Raw genomic sequence first — 26800 nt, 5'->3', positions numbered from 1 at the left:
AACACTCAGCTGTGTTCTCCAAACCAGAGCTTGGGTGCCTTCCTGACAGCCAGTGAAGGTGGGGAACCCCGTCTGGGACCCTGAAGGTAAGCAGGAGGTCAAAGGGACACACATGGCCAGAGGACATCATGGCACCATCCTCAGGGACACCCCCGCCCCTGCTCCTGGAAGAACCAGAGAGGGTCAAGGGAACATCTTTGAAACCTCAGGCTGGGGAGGCTGGCGGGGGCAATGCCCAGAGGATGGGGCAGCAGGGTCCGCCCCTCAGTCTTGCCTTGACAAAGCCAACATCTGGACACGGTGTGCTTCCTCTGAAGGAAGAAAACACCCAGTGTGGCACTTTGTCCTGGCGCCAGAGTGTACTGCGATGGGTCAGCTAGGGGCTGGAGGGCTCTACATGGGGCAGTCCCTGAGAGCCCCTGGGGGTGGGTAGGCTGGAATGTCACCTGCTCTCACTCCTTCTGCAGGAATCTCTTGTCAGTGCGGGCAGCTCCACCACGAACACACCTGCAGCCAACAAATCTGGGCTTCTTTTTTTTTTTTTTTTTTAAAGATTTTATTTATTTATTTGACAGAGAGATCACAAGCAGGCAGAGAGGCAGGCAGAGAGAGAGGAGGAAGCAAGCTCCCTGCTGAGCAGAGAGCCTGATGTGGGGCTCGATCTCAGGACCCTGAGATCATGACCTGAGCCGAAGGCAGAGGCTTAACCCACTGAGCCACCCAGGCGCCCCCAAATCTGGGCTTCTTATTTGCAGCAGCAAAGACTTCACACTGGGGGATCCCTGGGGTGTCTCCAAAGTGGGGAGTCAGAGAAGGGTGCTTATAGGATCATGGGGGGTTGGAGTTAGTCAAAGGATGGTCTTTATCAGAGATTGGTCAGAATTTGAGGAGCAGGAAGTTGCTGAAACGGTCAGCAATCCTATGTTGAGAACACAAGAGTCCTCCAGGAGTGTTACTATTAGATCCGCTTGTCTGCAGTCTTCTCTTGGAATCTGCAAGTCTAAGTACATTACGTGTGCACTTAGATAGTCTGGGGTGGACAGCATGGCTTGATCAAGTACTATTACCTGTTTTGCGAGTCACTGTATGTTTTGTAAACTGTGTTCCCTGTTTCAATTCTCAGTCCCACCCTGGCCTTGCACTCTCCAACAACTTGGCTGCCAGCAGGATCCTTTTCCTCTCATCACTCCACAGGGGAAGGTCTGGACCTCAGCCCCAGAGCCTCCATCTGCAGCCACTTTGGCCACCAGGGGGCAGCAGGGCAGCGTCCACGAACTGGGGACCTACAATGGCCCAAGCACAGGCCATGGAGGGAGGAAAGTCAGTGCTCAAGAATGAATAGGTCTAATGTTCTGAAGTGGCCTGTTCGCTTCCCTTTGTTACAGGGAGCCAAAAAGAGGAGGAAAATGGGGACTGTGGAGGGACGGGAGCTGGGGAAAAGGAGGAAGAGTGGGGAATGAGGGGAGCAGAATGGGGTCCCCAGAGCTAGCAGCTGGGGATTTAGTGGTAAATTAAGAATAGAGACCTTAATAGGGCCATGAAGCACACACACCGGGTCCTCTCCAGACTCCCTGTCTCCTGCCTCCTCCAAGCCCATCTCCTTCCAATAGTTTAACTTCCCGGCAGACCCTCTTCCCTCTGCTTTCTCCAGGGTGGCCACCCACCCGAAGCCCTTCTATCTCCAGTAGCTACTTGGTGTCTGGGGGGGGCTGCCCTTCCCCCCAGCCCTCTCCCTAGAACACAGATGTGACAACTCAACACAGGCATAAACACACACACGCAAGCACACATACACGCATTAGCACAGGCTGTGTGGTGACCCATGCAGTAGGCTTTGAATTTCCTCCTCCGCATTTTGCAGTTGCTTTGGTCACAAAGGCTGGTCTAACAGTTTAATCCTACAATGAGGTGGGACTTTTCATGTGGCTGCTGAATTGGAATTTGGCTCTAGGACATGAACCTGAAGATACATAGCGGGTAAAATACCCTACTTTTGACAGAAACCCGAAAACAATTGGGGTCAGACACCTTCTCTGAGTTTATTACCCCATCCCTCTACCACCCTCCATGATGATTCCACAGGCTGAACACCGGGCTCAGTGACCTTGAAAACATCCCTGCTGTTGTGAGCTATCAACCAAGCCAGGTGAGGGGTGCTCTAGAAAAGTCACTCAGAAGACTGGAGCATAGGAGCCAAGAGTCTCAGCAAGAGTCTCAGCAAGATGGGGCACACTCAGACTACGTGAACGAAGAGATTCTTTACAAAAGTATGGGCTGGCTTTTGGAGGGTTCCACGCAGAGAGGCACTGATGGTCATGTGGTCATAGCCAGAGAAGCAAGGACAGCAAGAAAGGGCTGTGGCAGTCCTGGGGAAGACACACTGGTTCCCTTCCTCCTCCCCACCTTGCCCAACACCCAGAGGAGAAAGGGACCCAAAGGAGGGGTGAGGAGGCACCCCCCAGCACTGGGGAAGAGGAGGGGTGGGCATTAAATTAAGTAGGGATTGGAACCTTAAGCTGGAGTGAACTTTGTTATAAGTGACTCAACTATTTGGAGTTTACCATATAAACAGTTTATGGAAGGGAAAGGGAAATTAGACATTGTGTAGGCAGGACTGACAGGAAAATAAAATAGCTGTGTTTGTGCCTGCCTGCATTCTCACTGTTCAGCAAACTGGAAAAAGAAGTATTAACAGTTCCATTTTACAGACAAAGAAATCGAATTTGTGCTCACAGAGCTGGTGATGGCCGAGCTGGGACAGAACCCTGCTCCTCCTACCTTGACTTCCCTGGGTCCCCCAACTCCTCCTTTCCCCAGAGCCACAACTTGGTAAGCCTGGATTCAGTGCAAGCTAAAGCCACATTTGGTAAAAACAGGACTGAACGGGGTGCTCCAGGTTCCCAAGATACACCCCCTTCCACCCACGTCCCCCAGGCCTCTTTCCAGCAAGCCCACCTGTGCTCCTCCAAGGTAAGCTCTCAGAAGGCACAGCCAGGTGTTGATGAGCGCAGCATCTAGTCTCCATGTTGACTGCTGTGTGGCTTTGGGCAAGGCACAGCTCTCTCTGGGCCTCTTGTCCCTCTAAGCAGCCAAACCATCCCTGGGGTCCCTGCCAGGAGGGAAAACTGATTCCAACCAGTCCTGTCTTCCAGGGACTCATGTGCTGCTTCACAACAGCCTTTGGGAGCTCACAGGGAAGACATGTCGAGGTGGGGACGCCCAGGGAGTAGGGGCAGGGAAGATATTTTGGGGCAGGCGGATCTCCTGGTCACTGCTGGACAATGGTCCAGGGCAGCCATTGTGCTGGGAGTGGAAAATCCTTTTCTGACTCCATCTCCAACAGCTGAAAATAGTCCAGGGTGAGCCCCCGGGGACTGAGTCTGGGGCCATAACTGACTGGCCCAGCCCCGCCCATTGTTCCTGGCTGGGACAGGGCTGAGATTGGACACCTGGCTGAACAGGAGCCAAGACGGAGGTAAGCTCAGGAAGCCTGTACTGGAAGAAGAGCAGCTGGGCAGAGCCAAGCCCCATGGCAGATGGGGAAACTGAGGCCCAGAGAGGAGGAGAAGGGATTCCCCAAGACATCTGGTGCACAGGGGAGAGGAAGAGAGCCTGGCTTTTGGAGTTCATCTCCTCCCACCCACTTGCACATACCACTTGGCAAGGCAAACACCTCTCTCACCCTCTACCTGTAAGGGGCAGGGCCATCAAACAGTGGACCAGCTCTGCTCCAAGCTCCCATGGGGTGCCCATAGAGTCGCTTTCCCTGTTACTTGATGCCAGCGGAGAATTGCTGCCAACTCTAGTCCTCAGAACTGAGAGCCCAGGGGGTTGGGATAATGCCTGGGGGAGCAACTGTTAGCTGTGCCTTTGCTGAAGAGCAAGGTGGCTGATGCCCTGAGGCAGGAGAACTGGGACTTGGGAGGCACGGGATCCAAGCTCCAGAGAGTGGCCCAGAGAGGGCAGGCAGCTAGCCTCCGGCCACACAGCAAAGTTGCCCATCTGTTGCTTGCTCTGGCCCAGCTCCCAGCTGGTCTGGGTCTCCGGGCTCTTGGTTGAACCAAGTAGTTGTTACAGCACCCCATAACGGCGACCATCACTTAGGGAGAAATGGCTAAGCCTGTTGCCATGGTGAGTGGGAGCTCTCTGGTCCACAGGGGCTGGCTCCAGAAGTTGGTATCAATGCCCTCCCTCCTCCTCTGCATGCTGCTCTCTCACAGCCTGGCAACAAGGTTCCACACACACACACAGGCCCATGGACCTGAGGTCCACCTAGTGCCAAGCAGAACAGCGGGAGTTCCCACACCTTACCCCAGGGTAGACATGCTTTCCTCCTGCTCCATCCTGGGAAACCTTGGTCACGGGAGGCCCACTGTGGCTCATTGGCTGGACATTCCTCTCCTCCAATAATGCATCCTAGCGTGGTTATACACTGTTATGTCAACTCCACGAGGGCAGGGTCCAGCTGCTTTGCCTGGCCTCACCTTGGCACTGTGCCAGCCGCAGAAATGCTTACCCAGTGCCTGGGACTGTTTGAAGTGTTTCATGCGTTATCAATCCAATGCCCCGCGTGGGAGGGAGTATGTCCTTTCAGAAATGAGAAAACGGAGGCCCAGGAAGATTCAGGAACTTGCCCGAGGCACTATAGCCACAAGACGTGGAGACCCCACTTGGGCAGCAGTGGTAAGGGCTCCCCACCCCCACTACAACTCCCCTTCCAGCTCGAATCCCAGGGAGGGCTGCTTACACACCCTCCTGCCCAGCAGGGGCTGCAAGCAGCCTGGGATGCCAGAAAGGGAACTAATCTATCTGATGGACCCGGATTCCATCCTGACCCACCCCTGGCTACCTGTATAACCTGGAGCAAGTCCTCACATCTCATGGCCTGTCTCCTCCTCTGCTAAATGGGGATGATAATGTCTATTTCACAGTCATGGGTAAGAATAAATTAGAGCGATGAGAGGTGCCTGGGACGTGAGTTAATACAGGAGTATCCTTCCTCATGAGCTTGACTCGGAACAGAAGAGCTCAAGTCTGCTGTGACAGGGTGGTGACAGAGGGGTAGCTCTGGGATACCCGCCCAAACCCCGTCTGGGGCAGAGGCCCCTCACGTGTCAGGGCCCCTGTCCTGGATGCACCAAGCTCACCAAGACTAGCCTGCAGGGAGGACAGCAGACCTTTACCTCCCTGCCCACTGCTCCCCTTCTCCTCTATGACCCAGGCCTCAGAGCTCAGTGCCACAGCTCCACCCACCAGCTCCATGTGGTGGGGGGAGGGGAGGGTGCTAGGGCAGCAGGGGCGATGACAGGAATCCCACTAAGGCATGGACCTGAACTAAAGGGAGCAGAGCAGCCGCGACAGCCTGAGCTGTTGGCACACATCCAGGCTCCATGCTGACCGGCTGAGTGACCTTGGGCCAGGCCCCACCCCTCTCAAGTCTACAGCTGGGCTGGATAATCCCCAGGGTCCCCATCAGGTGACTATGCCCTTTCACAGTGGCCTTCAAGAGTCAACAGCCCCAGGAAGTGATGTCAGGGCAAGGAGGTGGGGTGGTTGGGAGGGAGCAGGGAGGCCCAGTGAGTAAGAGGAGATATTTTGAGAGCAGGCAGGTCCCCCCACGTCACTACTGGACAATGGTCAGGGGCTGGGAGTGGAAAATCCTGCTCTCACTCCAGCTGAAAATAGCACAAGGCAGGGGTCAGTACCTCACCCGCTAGGTGGATGGTCTAGGCACTGAGCAGCAAGGACAGATGTCCACATCGAGGGGTCAGTCTTACTGGGGTCCAGGGGTAGAACCCTGGGCCCGACCCTGGTTCCCTTAGAGTCTCTCTGCCCCGCCCCCCCAACAGTGTCTGAGACTGGATTAGATGGTGAGTAAGGCCCTCCTTTCCCAGGTCCTCTGTCCTTAGAATGTGCTGGTTCAAGGAAGACATCCTGGGGCTAGGTCATAGTGTTGGCTCCATGTGCTGTAGGGCCCTGGGTTCTCAGGGTCTCCAGGACAGCCACTTGAGGAGTAGATAGGCAGGACATGAAAGGAATGGGGACTAAGGATACTTGGGTCTGTGGTGGCCACAGCCCTACCTCCAGCCACAGATGCACACTCAGGAGCCCCCAGAATCATGGTGTACAACCTCCTGCCTCTGGGTCTAAGCAGGACTGAGGGAATCAGAGCCCAGCATTTATACTCTTAGGTGTATACTCTTACCTGGGTATGGGGTTCCTATAACTAGGATGGGGTTCAGCCTGAGCAGCAGCTGGTAGGAAAGAGACAGGCTTGGGCCTGCAGTAAAGGCTCAAGGACAGTCTGCAAAAAATAGTCACAAAAAAGCTCATTGGGACTCCGGTCACATTAACAGAAGTATAGGAGCTAGAATGTGGTGAGCATTTCACACTACTTTGAGCACGTCACCACATTGCAATCCAGAATAATTTTTCTGGATCCTGGCTTTTGATGGGTCCCTGTTGCATGAAGGAGCTGTGGAGCTAAACTCAAACTCTTGAGGAAAGGGTGCTCTGTTCTGACAAAGTAGAGTGGGAAGGGTGAAGCAGTCGTAAGAGGGAGGCAGAATCTTCTCTGGGTGAGAAAAGAATCTTCTCTCAGGCAGAGTGGGCTGAAAGGGCAAGGGGTGTCCCCGAGGGAGGGAGTGAGTCTTTACATTTGAGATTAAGAGTGAGGCCTGTCAGCTTTGCCCTACCCGTCCTAAAGCTGAGCTGGGCCCTGTTCAGCTGAGTTCTACAAATCTCCACAGTAGTGCCGGGAGGACCCAGAATCTGTCACAGGTGAGAAAGATCTCCCTCACCCTAAGCCCTGACCCAGGCTGAGCATGAACTATTATGCCACATAGCTGGATTTTCCCAAGAGACAGAGGAATGGACAGGAAGAGAAATTAATCTCTCCCATACTTAGTGCCTGTGTGAAGGAAAGGCAAGGAGGGAACCCTGTCTTGCTATCCTTGCGATCCAACCCCAGTCTCATTCCTGCCGTGAGCCTGGGCACTGGCTGCCCGGCCTGCTTCCAGTTCCTGCATACCCTGCTTTCCTGTCCCCATGTCTTTGCCCAAGATGCACCCTGCACCTAGATGTTCTTCTCTGATGAACTGCTTTTCTCAGAAGCTACAGCCCAGGAGTGTCCCCCACTCCAGGCAGCCTCTCTGACCCAGTGGTCCACAGCCCCAACCACGCAGCATTATCTATGGTGTGCTTGCAAGAGCCAAGTGTTACATTCTCAGAACTGTGAAAGGAGGTTGATGTCACATTAATAGTCTGAAACTGGCCAAGGCAGGAGTATCTGCACCACTGCTGTTGGCAAGGCTACAAATAAGGGGTTCCCCTCACCCCCTGGAGAACCAGTTAGATGGTTTAGCATTTACCAGCACATGACTGGTCACAGCCATTGAGCCCTAAAGTGGGGGGATCCCAAGGACAGGACCCCACCTGACTCCTGTCTGCTGAGGCAGCTAATGGGAGGGCAGGTGGCAGAGGAGTACAGGTTGGAGAAAGGACCCCAATGTGGCTATTGAGAGCTTCTTAGGCTGTATCGTCATCCTCAAACCACACAACAGGGCACAACGCAGTAGGTAACAACCACTTCAGTACAAGTTACAGCCTAAAACTGGCTCCCAGCCCAGGGGAGCCTCCAGCTGGGTTTCTGACATTAGTTCCCTGACGTTTCGTTCATCACTCAGGATGGGGCTCCTCCTCAGAGGAAAGAACCATCCAGACCTGCCCTAAACCCCTCTGCAGGAAGCTCTGGCTCAGTCCTGGCGCCTTACCAGGCAGGTTCCTTTGGTCAGCCTCTAACCTTGCCCCTCCTAGGTGGCTCAGGCCCAGACCGTGACCTTCGTAAGTCACTTTCCTCTCTGGGCCCAGTTCTCCATTTGACTTGATCAGGCTTTGATCAAGCCTTGACCTGACCTGGCAGGCACGGCCAGCTATCTGTGTGGGAGACAGGCCAGGGGCCTTACCTTTGCCTTTCTTGAAGCCTTATTCCCCAACTCACACACACAAATTGTGACAGGCGTCCTAGGGACTGTTGAGATCTCTGGGCCATAGACAGCATTCTGAGCCCCTGCCAAATGACAGAGCACTGAGGTCACGGCTCCCTTGACCATCAGGCATGAGTCACTAATGGGGCCCTATCTAGGGAGAATATCCCATCTGCAGAAGTCCTAGTCCCTACAGCCCCAGCCCCCATATGAACTTGCACAGGCCTGAGGGGCTCAGAGCCTACAGCCGGATGTCCTTAGTGTTCTCACCACCAGCTGGTGTCGACTCTGTCCGCCTAGAGTCCTCACTGCTGGTCGATACCTCTCTGGTCCTCTTGATGTCAGTCCTGTCCGACCTGCGCAGGCCCACTCTGCGACGAGCAGGGGCCACTGGAGTGGGGTCGGTGGGCGGCTTAGCGTCTCGGGCAAAGCGCACGAGCCTCTGCCCGGCCAGGAAGTATAGTACGGGGTCCAGGCAGCTGTTGGCACTGGCAAGAGGCCGCGTGATCTTGTAGGCCATGTTGACCGCATTGAGGGTGTGGCAGCTGAGGTCCAGCGAGCGGAAGGAGTAGTAGAGAGTGCGCGTGACGTGGAAGGGCAGGAAGCAGAGCGCGAAGACTGCCAGCACCACCGCGATGGTGCGCACCGACTTGCGCTTGGCCCGCGGCAGGCCTCCCGACGTCCCGTAGGCCGGCTTCAGCAGTCGCCGAGCCATGAGCACGTAGCACACCAGGATGGTGGCAAAGGGCATGGCGAAGAGCAGCCCCAGCATCACGGAGCTGTAGGCCACGAACTGGCCGAAGAGCTCGGGCGCGGACGTGTCATGGCAGGTGATGCGGCCACCGCGCGCGCTGGTGGTGACGAAGTAGAGCACGGGGGACTGGCAGGCCAGCACCAGCACCCACACGGCTGCCGCCACCCGGCGGGCGTAGCGCGCGCGGCCCCAGCGCAGCGAGCGCAGCGGCCGCAGGACCCCCAGGCAGCGGTGCAGGCTGATGCACGTGAGGAAGAGGATGCTGCAGTACAGGTTGGTGTAGAAGAGGAAGCGCACGAGCTTGCACAGCACCGTGCTGAAGGGCCAGTGGTCGCCGCGCGCGTAGTAGTAGACCAGCAGCGGCAGGGAGGCGGCGTAGAGCGCATCGCACACGGCCAGGTGGAACATGTATGTGGTGGACGCGTTCCAGGTCTTGAGGCGGCACAGGAAGATGTAGAGCGCCACAGCGTTCAGACACAGCCCCAGCACGCACACCACGCCGTAGGACACGGGCAGCAGCACGTACTTGAAGTCCTCATTGAAACGGCACTTGTAGCCCAGCTCGTCCCCTTCCCAGGAGTCATTGGCCGTGCTGTTCCAGCGGCCCAGGGCTGTGGCCATCGCCCTGAGAGGGAGGGGGATGGCGGGGGTGGGGGGAGAAGAGCGTCAGGGTCACCACTGGGGCTGGGGGCGCTGACACACCCACCCGATGGGGGCCATGAAGGACCCCACGCACCCACAGAGCCCTTGGTTCAGATCTGCCCAACCAGGTACCAGGCCTTTGTAGCCATGTGACCTGACTCTCTCCCCGACCCAGAGGGCCCAGAACCGTGGAACCCTAGAACTTCGAGAATGCGTGAGCTCCATGAGTATCAGGGCCACATACCTCTAAAACTTCAGGACACGGATAGGCAAACTACATCCGGAGCGCCAGAGGCAGCTTACCAGTCTGTTTCTGAAAACAAAACAAAACAAAACAACTTGACTGGAACACAGTTATACCCATCTATTTATGAAGAGTTGAATGGTTGTGACAAAGACTGTATGTTCCCAAAAGCCTAAAATAACTACCACCTGGCCTTAAAAAAAAGTTTGGCCACTCCGCTCTAGAACCTCAGGAGCACAGAGTTCTAGATTGAGGACCCTGAGCTCCAGAATCTGAGAAGCTGGGGGTCCCACCGCAGTGTCATCTCAGATTCACAGAAAGGGGTCTCTTAGGATGGCTGGCTTGGCCCACACCCAGTGCCCACTGCCTGCTGAGGCGTTTCTGGCCAGGGGGCAGTCCCTACTTTCCTGGAAGCATTAGAAAGTTCTTTCCTTTAGGGGCTCCTGGGTGGCTCAGTCAGTTAAGCCTCTGCCTTCAGCTCAGGTCATGATCCCAGGGTCCTGGGATCAAGCCCCACATCAAGCAGCTCCCTGCTCATCAGGGAGTCTGCTTCTCCCTCTAACCATCCCCCCTGCTTATGAACTCTCTCTCTCTAATACATAAAATCTTAAAAAAAAAAAAAAAACCATAGACAGTTTCTTGCTATAAAAAAAAATGTAAAAGTCTAAAAAACAGATCATTAAAATAATTTGGCCAAGGTCACATAGCTAGGGATGCCTGCATTTCCTATCCAGGTCCACCCCACAATGGAAGGGGTCACAGGAAGGAGGTAGTGAACTCCCTGTTTGGGGGTAAGAGGCTCTTCTAGCAGAGTCTGCGGAAAGGCTTGTGTCCTGTGTGTGCGTATGTCTGGGAGGACAGAGAGGGGAGATGACATGTGAGTTCTCCCTATCCTAGGAATCTGGGGCTGTACAATTCCCTTCCTTTTGGAACTTGAGGTCCTGAGAGGCTGGGACTTGAGGATTCTGTAGGGCCGGTAACACCCACTCTCTTAGGCCATGAGCTTCCTGCCCAGCCTAGAAACAATAGTTCAGGCCCCCTGAGGTTGAGATTAGGGGGCTGAAAGACACATAGGTCCCTCAGTTTCCCTTCTCTGCCCATGCCCCATACCCCCAAACCCAGAATCTTATGTGTCTCCTATTGTCAGCAAATGTGTAAACAGGAAGAAGGGAGTGTGTACCTCCCAGAGACGCAGGTTCCTCCTCGAGGAGGCAGGGCTGACCCAGGGTGAGGGGACAGGGAGGTTACATGGTGCCAAGTTGAGTGGGGGCAGCACCCCCGCCAGGGGGAACTCTGGCTAGGGCTGGCCTGCTGGGACCCCTCTGGCCCAGAGCCAGGACTCAGGACCTGGCATCAAAGCATTTCCTGTATCCCACCCCTGCTCCACACTGCCCATGCTGCCTTCACCCTCCCTGCCTCTCTAGCCTCAGTTCCCCCAATCCAGAGGAGTCTTTGTAAAGACAAAGTCATTCCTTTGCTTGAAACCCTCTGTGACTCCTGCCTATTCTCAGGAGAGAACCCTGCTCCTCGCTCTGGTACAGTGGCTTTCTCCTGAATCTTCGGGAAGCTCTCTCAGGTCACCAGCGGAGGAGAGACAGGTCTTCACTGGAGACTGTGCAACAGGGGGGATGTGGTCGACCAGAGGAGTGATGTTAAGGCCCAGGCTGGGGGCAGGCCTGGGGATGCTGAGAGGGGAGAGACTGGCCCAGAGGGAGGGGGGCGGGAGAGGGAGGCTGGTGGGATGCCTGGCTCAGGGGTGGGGAGGAGGAGTAGGCATGGGAAGAGAGGCACTCCTTGTCAGATATGACCATGCTGAGGTCTGGCCGGTCTCTCCTCTGGGCAGGGCCCTCTCCCCCACCCCCACCCCTACCCCCACCCACCCCAAGCTACAGTATCTCTACACAAGTTTTCTGGCTAATCACTAAAGGACGAATTTCTGATGCTAGTGAGATGGGTGGGGACTTCCCTAAGTCTCTCATGAACCAAGGAAACTGCCCTTTCCACCTGTTTTAAGACATCCTGGCCTCCACCCACTCAGGCCAGCTGGGGACTCCATTGCCGTGGCCTCCATCCAGAATGAACCTGCCTGCCCTGTCCCTCCACTGGCTGGCCCCCCAGCTCCTGCTTATGAAGATAGCCAAATCCCCAGCCCTCTCCCTTGGCCCTCTGCTCTGCCTCTCCTTACCCCCAATGCCCTCGGGGTCTCACCCCCAGCTCCCACCTAACTTTATCCAACACCATTTGCCAGCCCCTCTGTGCCCAGTTCTGGCTGGTCCTGCCTTGTAAGTACCCTTCCAGGCTTCCCTACCTTTGCTTACGCTGTTCTTTCTGCCCGGAAAGCCCTCCCAGAACCCACTTGCACTGTACCCCATCCTGCTCACCCCTCCAGGCTCTTCTCAAATGTCACCTCGTCTCTGAAGCTCTGCCCCTCCACCACCCCCGATGTTCCTCACACCCTGTTGGCAATCTGTCCTTCCACCCTCTACCCCAACACATTCCAGGTGCTCCTAGAGGGTTGCGTCCATCTGACTCTTTTCTCTGTCCCAATCACCCAGGAAGAGGCCTGATCCAGAGCAGGTATGACACCATTGAGAGAATGAGAGAATGAATCAATGAAGCAAGCACAAAAGGATACAGGGGTCCACGGCAGTCTGAGCTTTATGACAGTGGCTCTTCTTTCCCTTATCCCTCTGAGGGCCTCCCAGAGTGGCCCTGACACAGATTTCTCAGCTGCTGACCCTAGCTGGCCTCCTGGGGAACACTCCTGGGGACTGGTCCACCCGAGGCCTATTCCTCCTCCTGCCCTAGGCAGGCACCTGGACTGCCTCTCGATTTCAAGAGGCCTACCCTTCTCCGGCCAGGCCAGGGAAATGCCGGGCGGGGGTGGGGGTGGAGGGGCGGGGACTGGACCCAGGCATCCTGGAGGTGCATCAGCTGTGTGAGCCAAACACATTCTTTCATCTTGCTCATCCCTGGTTCAGGTCATGGGGTCAGCCTGGATCAGGAGTTCCCGGGCCTGGTGCCCCCTTACCCGCAACCCCTCATTTTGTAGGGGCTGAGCCTGGGCTGAATAGCTTCCACGCAGCATCTTCATTTCACGCCCCCCCCCCTTACTCCTCAGCAGTTACTGCCACAGAGGTTGAGCTACTCATTCAAGGTCACACTGCTAGGAATGGGAGAAATTGGGCTTGATACCAGGGCTCTCTGGCTCTGAAACCTGAACTCATCACAGCCTGGGATGAGGGAGCAGGGTAGGGATCCCCCTCAACTGAACCCTGCTCAGCATATACACGTGCACGAGTGAAGCTGCACGGGCCTCCCAGCCAGGGGACCCCCACCCCCACCCCCGCACACTCATACCTGACCAGAACCTGCTCTCCATCAGGATGCTCAATGCCTGCTCAAGTTCCTCACTCATGAATGTGCAAGCCTGGACCAGGACACAGGGGATTCTTCGGGAAACAGGAAAAACAGGTCCCAAGGCCTGGGACTGCACCCAGCTTCTAGCATTTCTCAGGGCAGGCCATGCTGTGGGCTCTGTGGAAGTGGAGACAGCAGGTGCTCTTGGGTTCCTGGTTGCAGGAAGTCACCTGGGCAGAGCCCTCCCAGGCCCACTTCTGATGCTCTAACCTCAGTCCAGAAGAGGCAGGCTCTGGTGTACTTGTCCCAGTAGGAGTGCCCACTGCCCACCCACACCCCTAGCCGTCTACCCTTGGCTCACATGGTGCAGAGATGGTTGCTCCCAGCCTCCCTCCCCCAGCAGCCCCTTTCACAGGAGTGTGGCTCTGCTGGGGAAAGTCTTCCTTCCACAATCTGCAGGGCTGAGCACCATCTCCAATGCCCCCTCCTTCCATCCTGGTCTGTGCTTCAGTCCCTACAGTTGCCTGGTATACACTTGACAGAATTCATGCCAACACAGATTTGTTCAAGCTAGGCCTCTTCGGGAATCCTCCTCCTCCCTGTCCCACCTGTAATCATTCCTCCATAGGTGTTATAAACACACATGAACACACATGGACATAGCCAGATACCCAGAGACTTACACAGTCACAGTCAGATGTCTACACAGCACGAGCACACACATGCATGCGTGCGTGCATGCATGCACACACACGGTGTCCTAGACAGGGCCTGGAAGAGCCTTTAGAAATCACCTGCACCAGGGGCGCCTGGGGGGCTCAGTGGGTTAAGCCTCTGCCTTCAGCTCAGCTCATGATCTCAGGGTCATGGGATCGAGCCCCACATTGGGCTCTCTGCTCAGCAGGGAGCCTGCTTCCTCCTCTCCCTCTCTCTGCCTGTCTCTCTGCCTACTTGTGATCTCTCTCTGTCAAATAAATAAATAAAATCTTAAAAAAAAAAAAAAAAAAGCAATCACCTGCACCAAACTCCCATTTGACAGAGGAGGAAACTGAGGCCCTGACACCAGACCTCACCATACTCCAGGGACAGAGCCAAGACTGGAGCACAGGCCTCCTGGATTCTGGCCCTGGTTCTTATCTCTTGTCTTGCCTGCGAGGCCCTCACACACAACAGGCACAAGGATTCATTGAGGGGGCGGCTGGTTCCCTGGAGGGAGGGACCCCTCTGGATGTGCAAGTCCCAGCATCCGCCAGAACCTCAGGCTCATCAGAGGAGAGAAGGACATCGCCTTCATTCTTCCATCTGCTCCATTTCCCTACAATGGGGGGCAGGGGGTGCTGGTCTGAGACAGCTAAAGCCAGGTCTCCAGGCTGGAAGCAAAGTGCAAGGGGGGCGGGTGGCGCGGACGTGGGAAGAAGAGAGGAGGAGACAGCCGGCTGCAGGAACAGGGCAGGAGGGGTGGTGCGGAGAAACGTCCTAGTGATCTGCCAACCCGCTGAGGAGTCCAGTGACCAAGGAAAGAGCTTCACCTTCCCCCCGCACTCCCCTCACCCCACTCATCTTCTCCTCAGGAGATGCCTTCACTTAACAGACAAGGTGGAGCAGAGCACTTTCTCGAAGCCATTCCTCCCATTTCAGAGAAGGATCTCTCCCACCCGCCCTTCCATGCTGTAAAACTCTAATATATCCTCGACACTGTAGCTCTTTCCCACCCGCGTGTCACCCCCACTCACCAGGCCCTGTCAGTTCCACCAGTGCAAGAGCTCAGACAGGCCCCTCTTGCCCAGCCCACGGCCTCAGGCTTGTGTTTCTTCTCCAGACCACTGCATCAACCCACACACTAGCTCGCGTCCTCGCCCCCACCCTGCCCCCTACAGTCCCCTCTTTCACACCGCAGTCACTGGCTCTTCTAAAAACGCAAATCTGACCCTACCTATACTGTTGAACTCAAAACCCTTCCATGGCTTCCTATTGCCCTCAGGCTAATGACCAAGCTCCTGAGACTGGCATTCAAGGCTCTCTGGCTGAGCCGACCCGGGTCACCCTGCTGGACAACTCTGTCTCTCTGCCTTCAGCCTCATCTTCCCATCCCAAGCACAGAAGTCCCATGGTCCTATCTTTGCTCAGGAAGGCCGTCCCTTATCTTCTAACATTTATGTCATAACAAGAGTGGAGTGCTTTCTCTGTAACCAATCCCTATTAGGTAGACCACCTCTCATTTAATCCAGAGAAGCTCAGAGAGGCTAACTAACCTCTCCAGGGTAACAAAGCTAGCCAATTGCAACCTTGACCTGACTTTAGGAACTGTGCCCCTGATCACTACCTCTTACCCTCCACAACCCAGATCCTCTGCTCCAGGAAGCTCCCTGACCAGCCCTCTTTGAGCCCCATGACTCTGCCTATCTGGTCAGTTCTCTGCCAGAGGGAACACCCTAGTGTTCTAGAACTCTAGGTACTAGAATCTACTACTCTTCCTGGTATTTCGTCAGAGTGAAACACCTCTGATGGTTACCGTACCCATTTCACAATTCCAAACACCCCACCAACAACAAACCAAGGCCAGAAAGGGTAGCCCACAATCTCATCCAAAGTCACCAATGATGGGGCGCCTGGGTGGCTCAGTGGGTTAAAGCCTCTGCCTTTGGCTCAGGTCATGATCCTAGGGTCCTGGGATCGAGCCCTACATCGGGCTTTCCGCTCCGTGGAGAGCCTGCTTTCTCCTCTCTTTCTGCCTACTTGTGATCTCTGTCTGTCAAATAAATAAATAAAATCTTAAAAAAAAAAAAACAAAGTCACCAATGAGTGAGGGGCAGACTAACTGCCCCCTTCTACCTGCCTCTACCTCTATCCCACATGGGCTTCTCCTTGTAGCCCCAGGCTATTTAACTCAAAGCCACGAGGAGGGGCTGAGGCAGTTTCCAGGCCGGCTACAGAATTTCCAAGGTGGTTGAACAACATTCCCGCTTCTCTACTAGGGCAGCTGCAGAATGAATGGACCGCCCACTCACCCGCCTACCTGGCTGGCCCTGTGCAGCCGGCAGGGGAGTGTGACATCATCATTCTGGAAACCCCTGCACCCTGCTCCTGCTGGGCCTGAGGTGCTATGAGAGCAAACAGAGGACCTGGACCCAGATCACCACTGAGGGGCAGGGGAGGACAATGGGCAGGCGGGAAATCCCAGTTCTGCCATTCCCAGCTAGGGTACCTGGACAAGTCTCAGCTCCACGACCAGAGTCCCAATCTTACAATCTAAGAAAAGCACCCATGGCATAAGGTGGTTGAGATAGTTAAAGGAGATGATTTAGACTCATTTTATGAAATAATTTAAAAAGATACAATTTCAGCAGGTGGGGAAGGCAGGGAGGATGGGAACATCCCAGGAAGACAAGATGGGCAGGAATCCCAGAGGAATCAGGGCAGAGTAGCAAGGTTACAGCCACACTGGCTATATAGATCAAGTTTCCCACCCTGAAGGCCATCGTCAGAAGGGAGGGCAGTCCAGGGGACCCCCCACCCTGGCAGGAAGTAGACCCCATATACTCCTTAATTCACTCACCCTTTACAAAGATTGCCATATCTATGCCTGTCCCCATGCAGGACACTTGGGGACTCCAAGGTGGGTCAGACCCTTCTGTGACCTCAAGGAGCTCACTGTTAAGGTGGAAAGTGGAGGGAGGGTGGCAGGAGACCCAGAAACACTAAGTGACAACCCAGGGTAATCAGGACTGAAGGAAGCAGAGGCACTAGGGCTGAAGCGGCCAAGAGGGCCTCTAATGGGAAGTGGGGGGTGGGGTGGTCACAGAAGGCTTTCTAGAGGAGAGGACATCTGACCTGCATTTCAGAAGATGGAGAGCAGTCAGGTGAGTGGAAAGAGAAGAGGAGCAGAATGAGCAAAAATCAGAGCAAGAGATCATACAGTGTGTCTCCGGAACTGATAGTCATCCCTGTGGCTTGAGGGACTCCGAGAAGGCAAGGCTGGCCAGGAGGACATGAAGGATCTTGGAAGTTATTCTGCACCCCTTCCCAAGTGTCCTCCACATGGTGGAGGGCCAACAAGCTCTCAGCTTTGCTTGGTGTGCTCCCTGCACCACAAGTACTGGGGCTGGTCTGGGGAAATGGCTGGGCGGGTGAGCTCAGATGTTATCTGCAGGTGCTGCTGCAGTGTGAAGCCTGTGCAGCCTCCCCCAGGAGACCCTGGGGTTTGGCAGCCCCTTTTGTAGGGCTCTCTCCTTCTTGGAAGCCCCTAGAGTTCTGGCCATGGGAACCACACACTGAGAGAACATCTGAGTGTGGGTGTCAGACCAACCAGGCTGGCCTCCCATGTTCCAGATCAGGAGACTGAGACTCCTTAAGAGGAAGGGCCTTCCTCAAGGTCTGGTGTTCTAATTATATTCAGTGTGGGTTGAGCTCCCTCAGCCCCAGCCCTGAGCAGGGCTCCAAACTACCTGTCCTTCCTCGGACTCAGCATGGCCTGGCCCAGCCCAGTGCTCTAGAGACACACTGCTGAACCTGAGCCTGTCCAGAACCATACCCTGGACTCCACCTTGACCTCTCACACCCAGATGCCTTCAGCCAGGGTCAAGAAGAAAGAGCCCTGGACTCCACCTTGACCTCTCACACCCAGATGCCTTCAGCCAGGGTCAAGAAGAAAGAGCCCTGGACTCCACCTTGGCCTCTCACACCCAGATGCCTTCAGCCAGGGTCAAGAAGAAAGAGCCCTGGACTCCACCTTGGTCTCTCACACCCAGATGCCTTCAGCCAGGGTCAAGAAGAGCGAGCCCTGGACTTCACCTTAGCCTCTCACACCCAGATGCCTTCAGCCAGGGTCAAGAAGAGCCCTGGACTCCACCTTGGCCTCTCACACCCAGATGCCTTCAGCCAGGGTCAAGAAGAAAGAACCCTGGGTTCAGGCTCCAGTTTAGAACCACCCATGCTGTGCAATCTTGGTCAAGTCAATTCCCCTCTCTGAGCCTCCAGTTCTTCATTGATCAGGTGGGAAGAATCCCCACTCTACCAGATGGCTCGCGGGGAATGAATAAGACAAGGGAGCCAGTGGTGTTCCATGCAGGTAGCAAATCATGCTCTGTCCCGAAGTGGGTGGGGGCTGTGTCTATCTAGCAAAGAGACACAGGAACCCTTCTCAACAGGGGCCCCTCCTGGGTAACCACTCAGGGGGCAGAAGTCACAGTCCAAGTAGGCAGGGAAGGCTCTGGGAAGGGGATGTCATCAGGTCTGGAGAGAAGCAGGAAGAATCCAGCTTGGGAGGAAAAGGGAGAACTGGAAAAGCCAACGTAGAAAAAAAGGACACAAGTACAGAGCAGGGTACAAGTAAGCCTGTGATTCTGGGACTGTCTCACTCTGGGTGCTTTCAGAATTCTTTCATTGGTTCTGACAGTCCAATTCCAAGAGTCTCTGGCTCTAAGTGTTTCTTCAAGTCTGTTACTCAGTGCTTCTGATAGCCTTCCACAGGAGGCTGGGCTCTCAGAGCAATGTAATCACAGATCACTGTCCTTGGAGCCACAGAGTCTCAGCAAACACTTGCCAGTGTCCCCATGTGCCCAACCACAGAGAGACCCTGCAGACTCAGACTCAGATCAGACTTGGTGAGGAGCTCCAGTCTGGAAAGGGAGAAAGACACAGATGTGGACTAAGTCCACTTGGGTGACTAAGCCATGACCAAGGGAAGCCCAGGAGCCATGGAGCCCAGGGGAACTCCTAACCAGCCTGTGGGGGCTGCCCAGAGGAGGGGTCATTTGAGCTGGGACCCAATAGAAGATGAGTTTGACAGGTAGACAAAAAAAGGAGGAGGGCACTGAAGTCCGAAGGAAGAGCATGCGCGTAGACTCAGGGGTGTGCTAGCACGGCCAGGAGGTGATGTGAAGCCGGAATGGAGGGGTGGATGGCATAGCACGTGCGTGGGCCCGAGGGACTCACATGAAAAGGCTTGAATACCAGGTTGAGGAGCTGGGCCTCGATCCTGAGGACAATGGAGAGCCATGGCAGGGCTTAAGTAGGGAAGGACACAGAGTGACCTTGAGAGGAGAGGAGTAGGAGAGGCCTACACATGTAACAGTCTAGTGAGAGACGCAGGTCTCTTGGCCCTGGATTCTCTGAGAGATGCGGAGCATCTTTGGCGGCCCACAGCACAGCCAGAGCAAGACTCCTCCCACAGCTGGGGCAGGGGAAAATGGGCACTCGCCAGGAAGCCAAAGCAACACCAGGAGCCTCCCCCAAGGGAGGGGGAGAATAGAGGGTCATGTGGGCCCCAAGAAGCTTGAAAGAGGTCCTCCTCCTATGCTCCAGGGCCTAAGCAGTATCGCTATCACTGTCAACACAGTGCCAGGGTGACACGGTAGAGGGCCAAGGAGGAAGCAGCAGCCCAGGAGGGCCCAGGCTGCCCACCCTCCCATCAGGGACTCTAGCTACTCACCCCGGACTGGAAATACTCAGGCCTAGGAGATGTCGTAACAGGGGAGTGAAGGAAGTCCTCTGCTCAAGCGCCAGCTGTAGCTCTCCATGGAGTAAGGCCCTCATCTCCCCCCCGTATGCTCACTTCCACACGGCCCTTCATCTCCCAAGCACTCCTTGGCACCTGCTCTGCCCAGCCTGTGCTGTGTGATGCGGATGGAGAGACAGCAGGCTGGCCTCGTCCTGCAGCTGATCTCGGGGGTTAGCAGATCATCAGGGAAGGCCCCACGGCCAGCCTCGCCCCACCAGGACCGGATGGCTGGGAAAGGCCAGGACTGAGGACCCAAAGGCAGCCAAGAGGTAGGTGTGGACAAAAGAGTGCAGCAGCTGGGCCCACAGAAGACAGTTCAGGGAGGGGACGCCTGGGTGGCTCAGTTGGTTAGGCAGCTGCCTTCGGCTCGGGTCATGATCCCAGCGTCCTGGGATCGAGTCCCACATGGGGCTCCTTGCTTGGCAGGGAGCCTGCTTCTCCCTCTGCCTCTGCCTGTGCTCGCTCACTCTCCCTCTCTCTCTCTGACAAATAAATAAATAAAATCTTTAAAAAAAAAAAAAAAAAAAGAAGACAGTTCAGGGAGAGGATTTCACCAGGAGAGCCTCCACCTTCTCTTGCCGGATCAGCTGGGCTTCACTGATCCTGTGAGCGGCATGGTCCATGAGGCCACAAGCAAGACCTAAAGTCATGTGTTCAGGGCAAGATTCAAACTTCCTTCAGAATGAAACCCAGAGGAGCAGGCCTTTGAGCTCCAGAAGCTCCAGAAGCATGGAGCTTTTGTCTTGAACGGGGAGAAGTAAGTTGGGTCAGGGAGCCAGAAGCCCTAGCTTCACCTTGGCTCTGTGATCTTGGGGAGGAAACTCTGAATCTCTCTTTGCTCGTCTGAAAAATGGGGGTAATAATTCCTCCCTCATAGGGTTGGTAGAGGGTAAAACGAGGAACTTTTATAAATATTTCCTAGTAAGCTGTTTCTGCAGAGGGGGGCACAGGGGGAGGAAGGAAGTCAGTAGTTAAAATTCTGATAATGGGGCGCCTGGGCTCAGTGGGTTAAAGCCTCTGCCTTCAGCTTGGGTCATGGTCTCAGGGTCCTGGGATCGAGCCCCACATCGGGCTCTCTGCTTGGCAGGGAGCTTGCTTCTCTCTCTCTCTCTGCCTGCCTCTCTGCCTACTTGTGATCTCTCTCTGACAAATAAACAAATAAAATCTTTAAAAAATAATAAAAATTAAAAAAAAATTCTGATAACTAGCACAACCCCTTGTTACTGTACCCACGTTCTAGTAACTTCAAGATGCATTTAAGTCTCTGAGTATCACACTTCTCCCTGTGCACTGCCCTCCACCGCTTACTACACCCTTTCCCGACCACTGTCTTAAGAACCGTCATAGCAACCTTGCATTTGAGGAGGCAAGGATCACCGCGTCCGATTTACAGATGGCAAAACTGACACCTAGAGGGGCACCATGGCCTAAGGGCCACAGTCAGGAAAGAAGCCAAATCAAAGCACTCACCCATGACACCTTGGTGATTTCTTGTATTCTTTTAACTGGTCCTTAGAGGCTCCAGGAGCCTCAGAGCCCTGTGCATCCCGGAGAAGAAAAGCAGAGGGAGGGAGGGAGGAGTCATACCCTCACTCTGCAGCCCAAGCCCGCCAACCATTTATGAGAGTCGCCCACTGTGATCTTCCAACTCCTTTGGCTGGACCCCGGGACAGCCCAAGGCCGGAAGAAGAGGAGGCTTACAATTCTTCTGGCCATGGTCTCCCCGAGCACATGCTCTTGACAGGACCTTACCGGTGCTGGCCCCCTTTAAAAGGCTGGCAGGGCAGGAACTACCCCAAGGTCAGCCAGCAAGTTGGGGGAAGAGCTGGGATGGGATCAGTTGCAGGTCCCATTGGGGGAGGGAGAGTCCTAAGTATCCCCAAATTCCTCCGCAGGAGCATGTAAGGCCTGAGGGAAGTGTCTGGCTAAGGGGTCAAGGGCTCAGAGCATAAATAATGCCTGGGAGGTTCTGACATTTCTATCTGACCTCCTTGTATAGCACTACTCAATCCATTCTTCACCCGGCAGCTGGAAAGATCTCTCTGAAATCCTGCTTTGACCATGAATCTTCCCTGTCCACAAACCTTTCATGGCTCCCTATGGCCTTCAAGATGAAACTGAAGTTTTCAGCTTGCACACTCTGGGTCCTGTAGTGTCCCAGAACACACTGTTCTGACAACACACGCCACCTACCTCCATGAATGGATTCTAGTTCCCTCTTCTTTGTGATGACCTGGAGCTCCACTGCAGGCATGCCTTCACTGGGAAAGCTGCAGGAAGGGGGGCGGGAGATGGCGGGGATGGGGGTGGTGGTGCAGGGGACAGGGATGGAGACTGCTCCCGCAGTTCAGCTCAGCCATGTGCAGGGTGCTGGCAGAAAAGAAATGCCCTCCAGGGGGCCCCAGACCTCTGGAGAGGGAAGGAGGAGCCAGAGACCATAACAGCCCAAGGTGGACCAGGGCTGTCAGCACTGGGACTGGCAATAGTCAGAAAAGGCTCCAACCCAACTGTGGGATCAAGGAAAGCAAGCTTCCCCAGTGAGGGGACATCTGAGCTGGGCCCCAAGGCTGGGTAATTCTCCAACCTAGGAAGATGAGGCTAGGAGGGCATTTCAGGCAGTGGTACATGCAATCACTAGAGCATGATGGGTCAGGCAGGAGAAGGGGCTGGAGAGGTTGGCAAGGAGCAGTTCTTGGAGGTCTTGAGTCTCAGCTTAAGGGGTTCAGGCTGGGTCTTGTTAGCCCAGGAAAGAGAATAGTGGAGATAAGGGTTTCAGGAAGTTCCCTCCAGGGTCTGACCCCACTCAGATCCCCAAGCAGTGAGCCTACCCAGCATGACACTGCTACCTCAACATGACCCACACACCAGCAACTCAATGGCCCTCAAGTTCCATAGTATTATTAATCCCCTTTCACAGATGAGGCCACTGAGGCTCAGAGAAGGTCACAGGGTGGCCAAGCAGGACTGGAATATAGGTCTAAGTTTCCAGAGAGCTTTTGTGGGCCGGGTCTGCTTCAAGAATCTCCTTCCCAACCACTCCCACACACAAACAACTGAGACTTCACCAGGGCCTCACCCTAGCCCTCGAAAGCTCCCCATTATTCCAGCCTAGAGCCCCAAACAAACCGGGCACCTCAGGCTGCAGGCCCAGGGTAGCAGAGGATGCCATGCATAAAGGAACAGCAGTCACCACCCCCACGGACCCCTAACTGGCAGTTTTAATTCACAGCTGGGCCTGGCCCTTGGGTCTGGCTCCTGGGGAAAAGAGGGCGGGGGGCAACCTGCCACGGACAATTGGGGAGAGGAGCTAGGGCACTGCCTTTCTTCAGTCTGACCCTTCCAGATTAGAAGTCCCCTGAGAGAGGCTGAACTGTCCTTCCAGGCCACTGCCCCAGCCCTCACGCCCACCCCCAACCCCAGTTTTACAAGGCCCCAGCGGGGTGGGCGCCCACAGTGGCCCCCGGGTTGAGGGGGCGCAACGGGCCTCCAGGGGCTCGCGGGTGTCGCCCGCCCCTCGGGGCCCTCACACCAGAGCACACACACAAACAAGTCCCACAGGTTCAGCTACTCGACCCGCCGGGGCGCACGCACTCACCCGCTGATACTCAGACGTTCCCAAAGACGCCGATACACACTCGCCAGGGAATCGGATCGTACTCCCGGAGGTGCACGCGCGGGTGGAGACAGAGTCCGACTGCAGCCCCACCGGCGCCCTAGCACCGCGCGGAGCCCAGCGCCCCTCGGACCGCCAAGCGCAGCGCCCAGGGGGTAGCCGCCGCGTCCCGGGCGCGCCTGCCGGCCTCTCCCCGCCTCCGATCCCTCCAGGCGGCCCGGCCGGCAGCTCCGCGGGGGCGCTCGGCAGCCCGCCGCGCCCCGGCCGCAGCTCCGGTGCCCGCGCTCGCGTCCAGCCGCCGCCACCGGGCCCCACGTGCCTCGAGCCCCGCCCGCCCCGCCCAGCTCCCTGCCCGGGCCAGCTCAGGCCGGGGCGGGGCAGACTCTGGACGGACCCTGGCACCGCCCTTCCCGCCGGGACCCATACCACCGCGCCACGCGCGCGGGGACGCCGGGCCGATACGCGTGCGGCGGGCGGGGGTCTGTGGCGACTGACCTAGCGCCCGGCGGGACGGAGGCCCCCCGCCTTCCTCACGCGAGATGTGGGCAGGTGTTCAGTGACACGAAATTTGCGAAGTTTGTCGGGCACCTGTGTGGCTCCTGTCGCTGCCCACCGGGAGCGAACCCGCGCCCTCTCCTGCCAGGTATCTGTTCCCAGCGCCACGCTGAGAACCCGCCTCTCTTGCTTGTGACTCGGAGGCGGGGGAGGGTGTCCGCATTGCCTAGAGAAGACATACGTTCAGGGTCCTGTGTCTCTCCAGTTCCAGGGAGGACGGGACTACTGGGAGAGTCTCACATATGCTCCCTTCACTGGGCCTGATAGACACTAGAAATTTCCTGAACATCTGGCTTTTTCATCTCTCCTCTTGAGCTGCTTCCTTTGAGCTGCCTTCTTAGACTCCACACAGCACTCTCTGCTTTCAACCCCACTCTGATGGCCTTCTTTGGTTAGGGACCGTATGTCTATGCCTTTTCTAGACTGTGAGCGCCAGGAGGAGGAAGGCGTACAGCTGGAGCCAGCGTTCCCCAGGAGTGGCTTAATACTTGTCTAACATTGAATGGATGAATGAATGAGTGAATGCCCCCTTCTCTCATTCTGGTCTAGGTGTAGGGAGTATCGCTTTAGCGCTGAACTCAGGGAGATCTTGACCCCTAGTTCCAGTCCCTCCCCAGGCCTCTTTTCTTGTGACATAGAGGCAATCACAACGTTCATCCATTTGGGGCTTTGGATAGTGGGTGTCTGAAAAGTGCAGAGTGGAGGAGGCCTCTTTCTGTGGCCAAGGAGCTTGCCCAGGACCTCCTTGGGTCCTTCTGGGTTCCACATCAGCTGATCGAGGCCTGGCTGCTGGCCTCAGGAGGGGCCCTGAATGGGCCCAAGAAGGATACTGGCTACAGCCTTGTCGGGAGCGGGAGCAGAGTGGACACACAGCCCTATGTGGTGGAGCCGCCTCTTCAGTCCCCTGGGGACCTCCACCTGGAAGACACAAAGGCCTCTTGTCCAGCTTCCTCCACCTATTGTCTAAGCTGGTCCATGCAGCTTCTAGGGGCTAGGAATCCTATGCCTCCCACTTACAGAGGCCCAGGCCTTGGGGTCCCAATGTGGGGAAATTCCCTGGTCACTGGAGGCTCCAGTCAACACCCTCCTCCTCTCTCTCCCAAGCCTTCAGACCTCTACTACTACTAAGCTCAAGAGAAAAAATTCCTTTGATACCAAGAAGAGGACCCAGGGCTCTGCCTCAGTCTCCAGAGTGGGCAGTCCGGAGTCCTGCTCCTGGCTCTAGTCCAACTCCCTCATTTGACAAAGAAACTGCATTCCTGAGACACCTAGAGGCGGAGCTCCCACAAGTGACTTAGAGAGGCCTGAGAAACAGAAGAAAGGGACATGCCCTTGAACCCTACACCCTTGAGGTCTTGCTTCACCTCTCCTGTGACTCTGAGCTTCACTTTCTTCTTCTGCAAAATGGTAATAGTCACTTTCTCACTGGCCTGAAGGTTTTTTTTGTTTTGTTTTTGTTTTTTTTAGGGTTTTGCCCATCCTCCCGAGCTGCCCCTGTTTGAGGAATTAGAGTTAGAGTTAGAGCCCCTCTAAGGAGGGGCTGAAAATCTGGGTCTCTTAACATGTTCCCCTCCCACTCTCATCACTGGGCTTGAGAGATCAAGTCCAGCAGGTTCCAGATCCCTCAGCTGAGTCCTCCCTCTGCTTGGTTTGGCTTAGGACCCCCCCCCCCCAATCCACTGCCACCTAAGTGCTTTTATTTTTATCTTCGTACTTATTTACATTTCCTGGCAATCATTTGTCGAGAAAATATAGAAGTTTCTGTGGCTGAAAGATTTTAGACCCTTTGACCGAGCCAGGAAATTGAGGCTCAATGAGTCCCACAACAAGCCCCACACAAGGCCCTCTCTGGAAGGTCGGAGGGGCCTCCACGGAGCCTCCCCAGAACCAAGCAGCCCAGGCAGACTGGTGGTGAAGACCCAGGCATGTAATGGTCCCCAAGAGGAGGGTTAATGGAGCCAAGGGAGGGAGATGGTTGCGGGGTTCCATTAGCAGCAGCAGGTCAGGATGGGGAAGGGTGAGCCCGAGAGCACTTCTCCCCATGCATTAGGAGTCTTCCTGTCTCTCCGACCCTGAGGAGGCTCTTGGCGTTCTGATGCCTTCTCATCTTCCGTCTAGTTCTCTGGTCTCCCCCGAGAAAACTTTCTGCTCTGAGAATCGGTGCTGGGAATGAAGGCCCCCGGTCTTGCACAGCGGGGATACTTCCAAGCCCTCTTTCCCAGGCCCAGGCGGGGCATCTGTCACCCCTCCCAGCCGTCTGGGGCTCCACCACCTTCTGGAGAAAGCCCGCCCCTGCGCCCTGCCAGCCAGGCCCCCCTGGTACCTCCCTTTGTCACACCGGTTACCACTCCGTCATCTCCCACTACCAATGGGCATCTCTTTGAAGGCGGAGCCAGGGTCTTCCTGTTCACGGTTATATGCCCAACACCTAGCACTGTCCCTGTCACCGGTCAGCCTTCGTGAACATTTGTTATATGAGGGAGTAGGCACTTGATGTAGTGATCACCTTTGTGCTGGTCCTCATGTTCAAGATTCTCCTTTAATCTTCCCCAGAGCCCTGTGAGGTAGGTGTTATCATGACTATTTTACAAATAGGGAAACTGAGGCTCGGAAAGGGGAAGTGAATGTCCAAAGTCACAGTGAGTCTGAGGTGGGTCCCCCAACCCTGTAACTACCAGGGAAGGAAGGCCCTGCTGAATTCCTGGAGTGATGGTTGAGCTGTGGGGTTGGTACCCACATGGCAGCTCTGGTTACATATGGCTGAGGCTGGACTGCTGCATCAGCCCCGACCATCCTTTCTCTCTCCCTTCCTCCCACCCTCCCTCACCAGCGGGCTGGGAACCTTGCTCCTCAGGTTTCCCAGGCAGGGCTCAGATCCCTGACGCCAAATGCAAACTAGATGCTCTGGCTCTTGGCATGCCAGGATGCAGGCACCCAGGGGAGGCAGCCCAGGAGGCAGGAAGCCTGGTCCAGACCTGGGCAAGGCTCCCCATATTCTCCCCGCAAGTAGGACCAGCTACATAATTTGTGGGACCCAGGAAAAAAGAAGATGCCCTTGTACAAAATTCTTACCTAGAATTTCAAGGTAAGAATTTCAAGATGGGACAGCAAAGCGGTAAATCAGTGCAGGGTCCTCCAATCACAGGGC

The 26800-nt window shown here is 55.6% G+C and overlaps 1 protein-coding gene across 3 annotated transcripts; it reads right to left on the bottom strand.

Moving 5' to 3' along the window:
• Positions 1–555: 555 nt before the first annotated feature.
• Positions 556–23280, bottom strand: P2RY2 (purinergic receptor P2Y2; the record flags this gene model as incomplete). Of its 3 annotated transcripts, XM_080815795.1 has the most annotated exons (5): positions 23080–23280; positions 12986–13162; positions 9626–9694; positions 8256–9364; positions 556–3109 (listed from the first exon to the last, which is right to left on the bottom strand). In XM_080815795.1, exons 4-5 carry the CDS (start codon positions 9358–9360, stop codon positions 3015–3017), a joined length of 1200 nt encoding a protein of 399 aa, XP_080671921.1. In that variant the 5' UTR covers positions 9361–9364; positions 9626–9694; positions 12986–13162; positions 23080–23280. The 3 variants fall into 3 exon arrangements, with proteins under 3 accessions (XP_080671921.1, XP_080671922.1, XP_080671923.1); XM_080815796.1 differs by lacking the exon at positions 12986–13162; XM_080815797.1 differs by lacking the exon at positions 556–3109 and having other exon boundaries at positions 8227–9364.
• Positions 23281–26800: the final 3520 nt, after the last annotated feature.

This window comes from Martes martes, assembly GCF_963455335.1.
Source record: "Martes martes genome assembly, chromosome: 10".
In the NCBI taxonomy this organism is placed as follows: Eukaryota; Metazoa; Chordata; class Mammalia; order Carnivora; family Mustelidae; genus Martes; species Martes martes.
The sequence above is the reverse complement of the archived record's forward strand: the minus strand, read 5'-3'. Positions and strand labels throughout refer to the sequence as shown.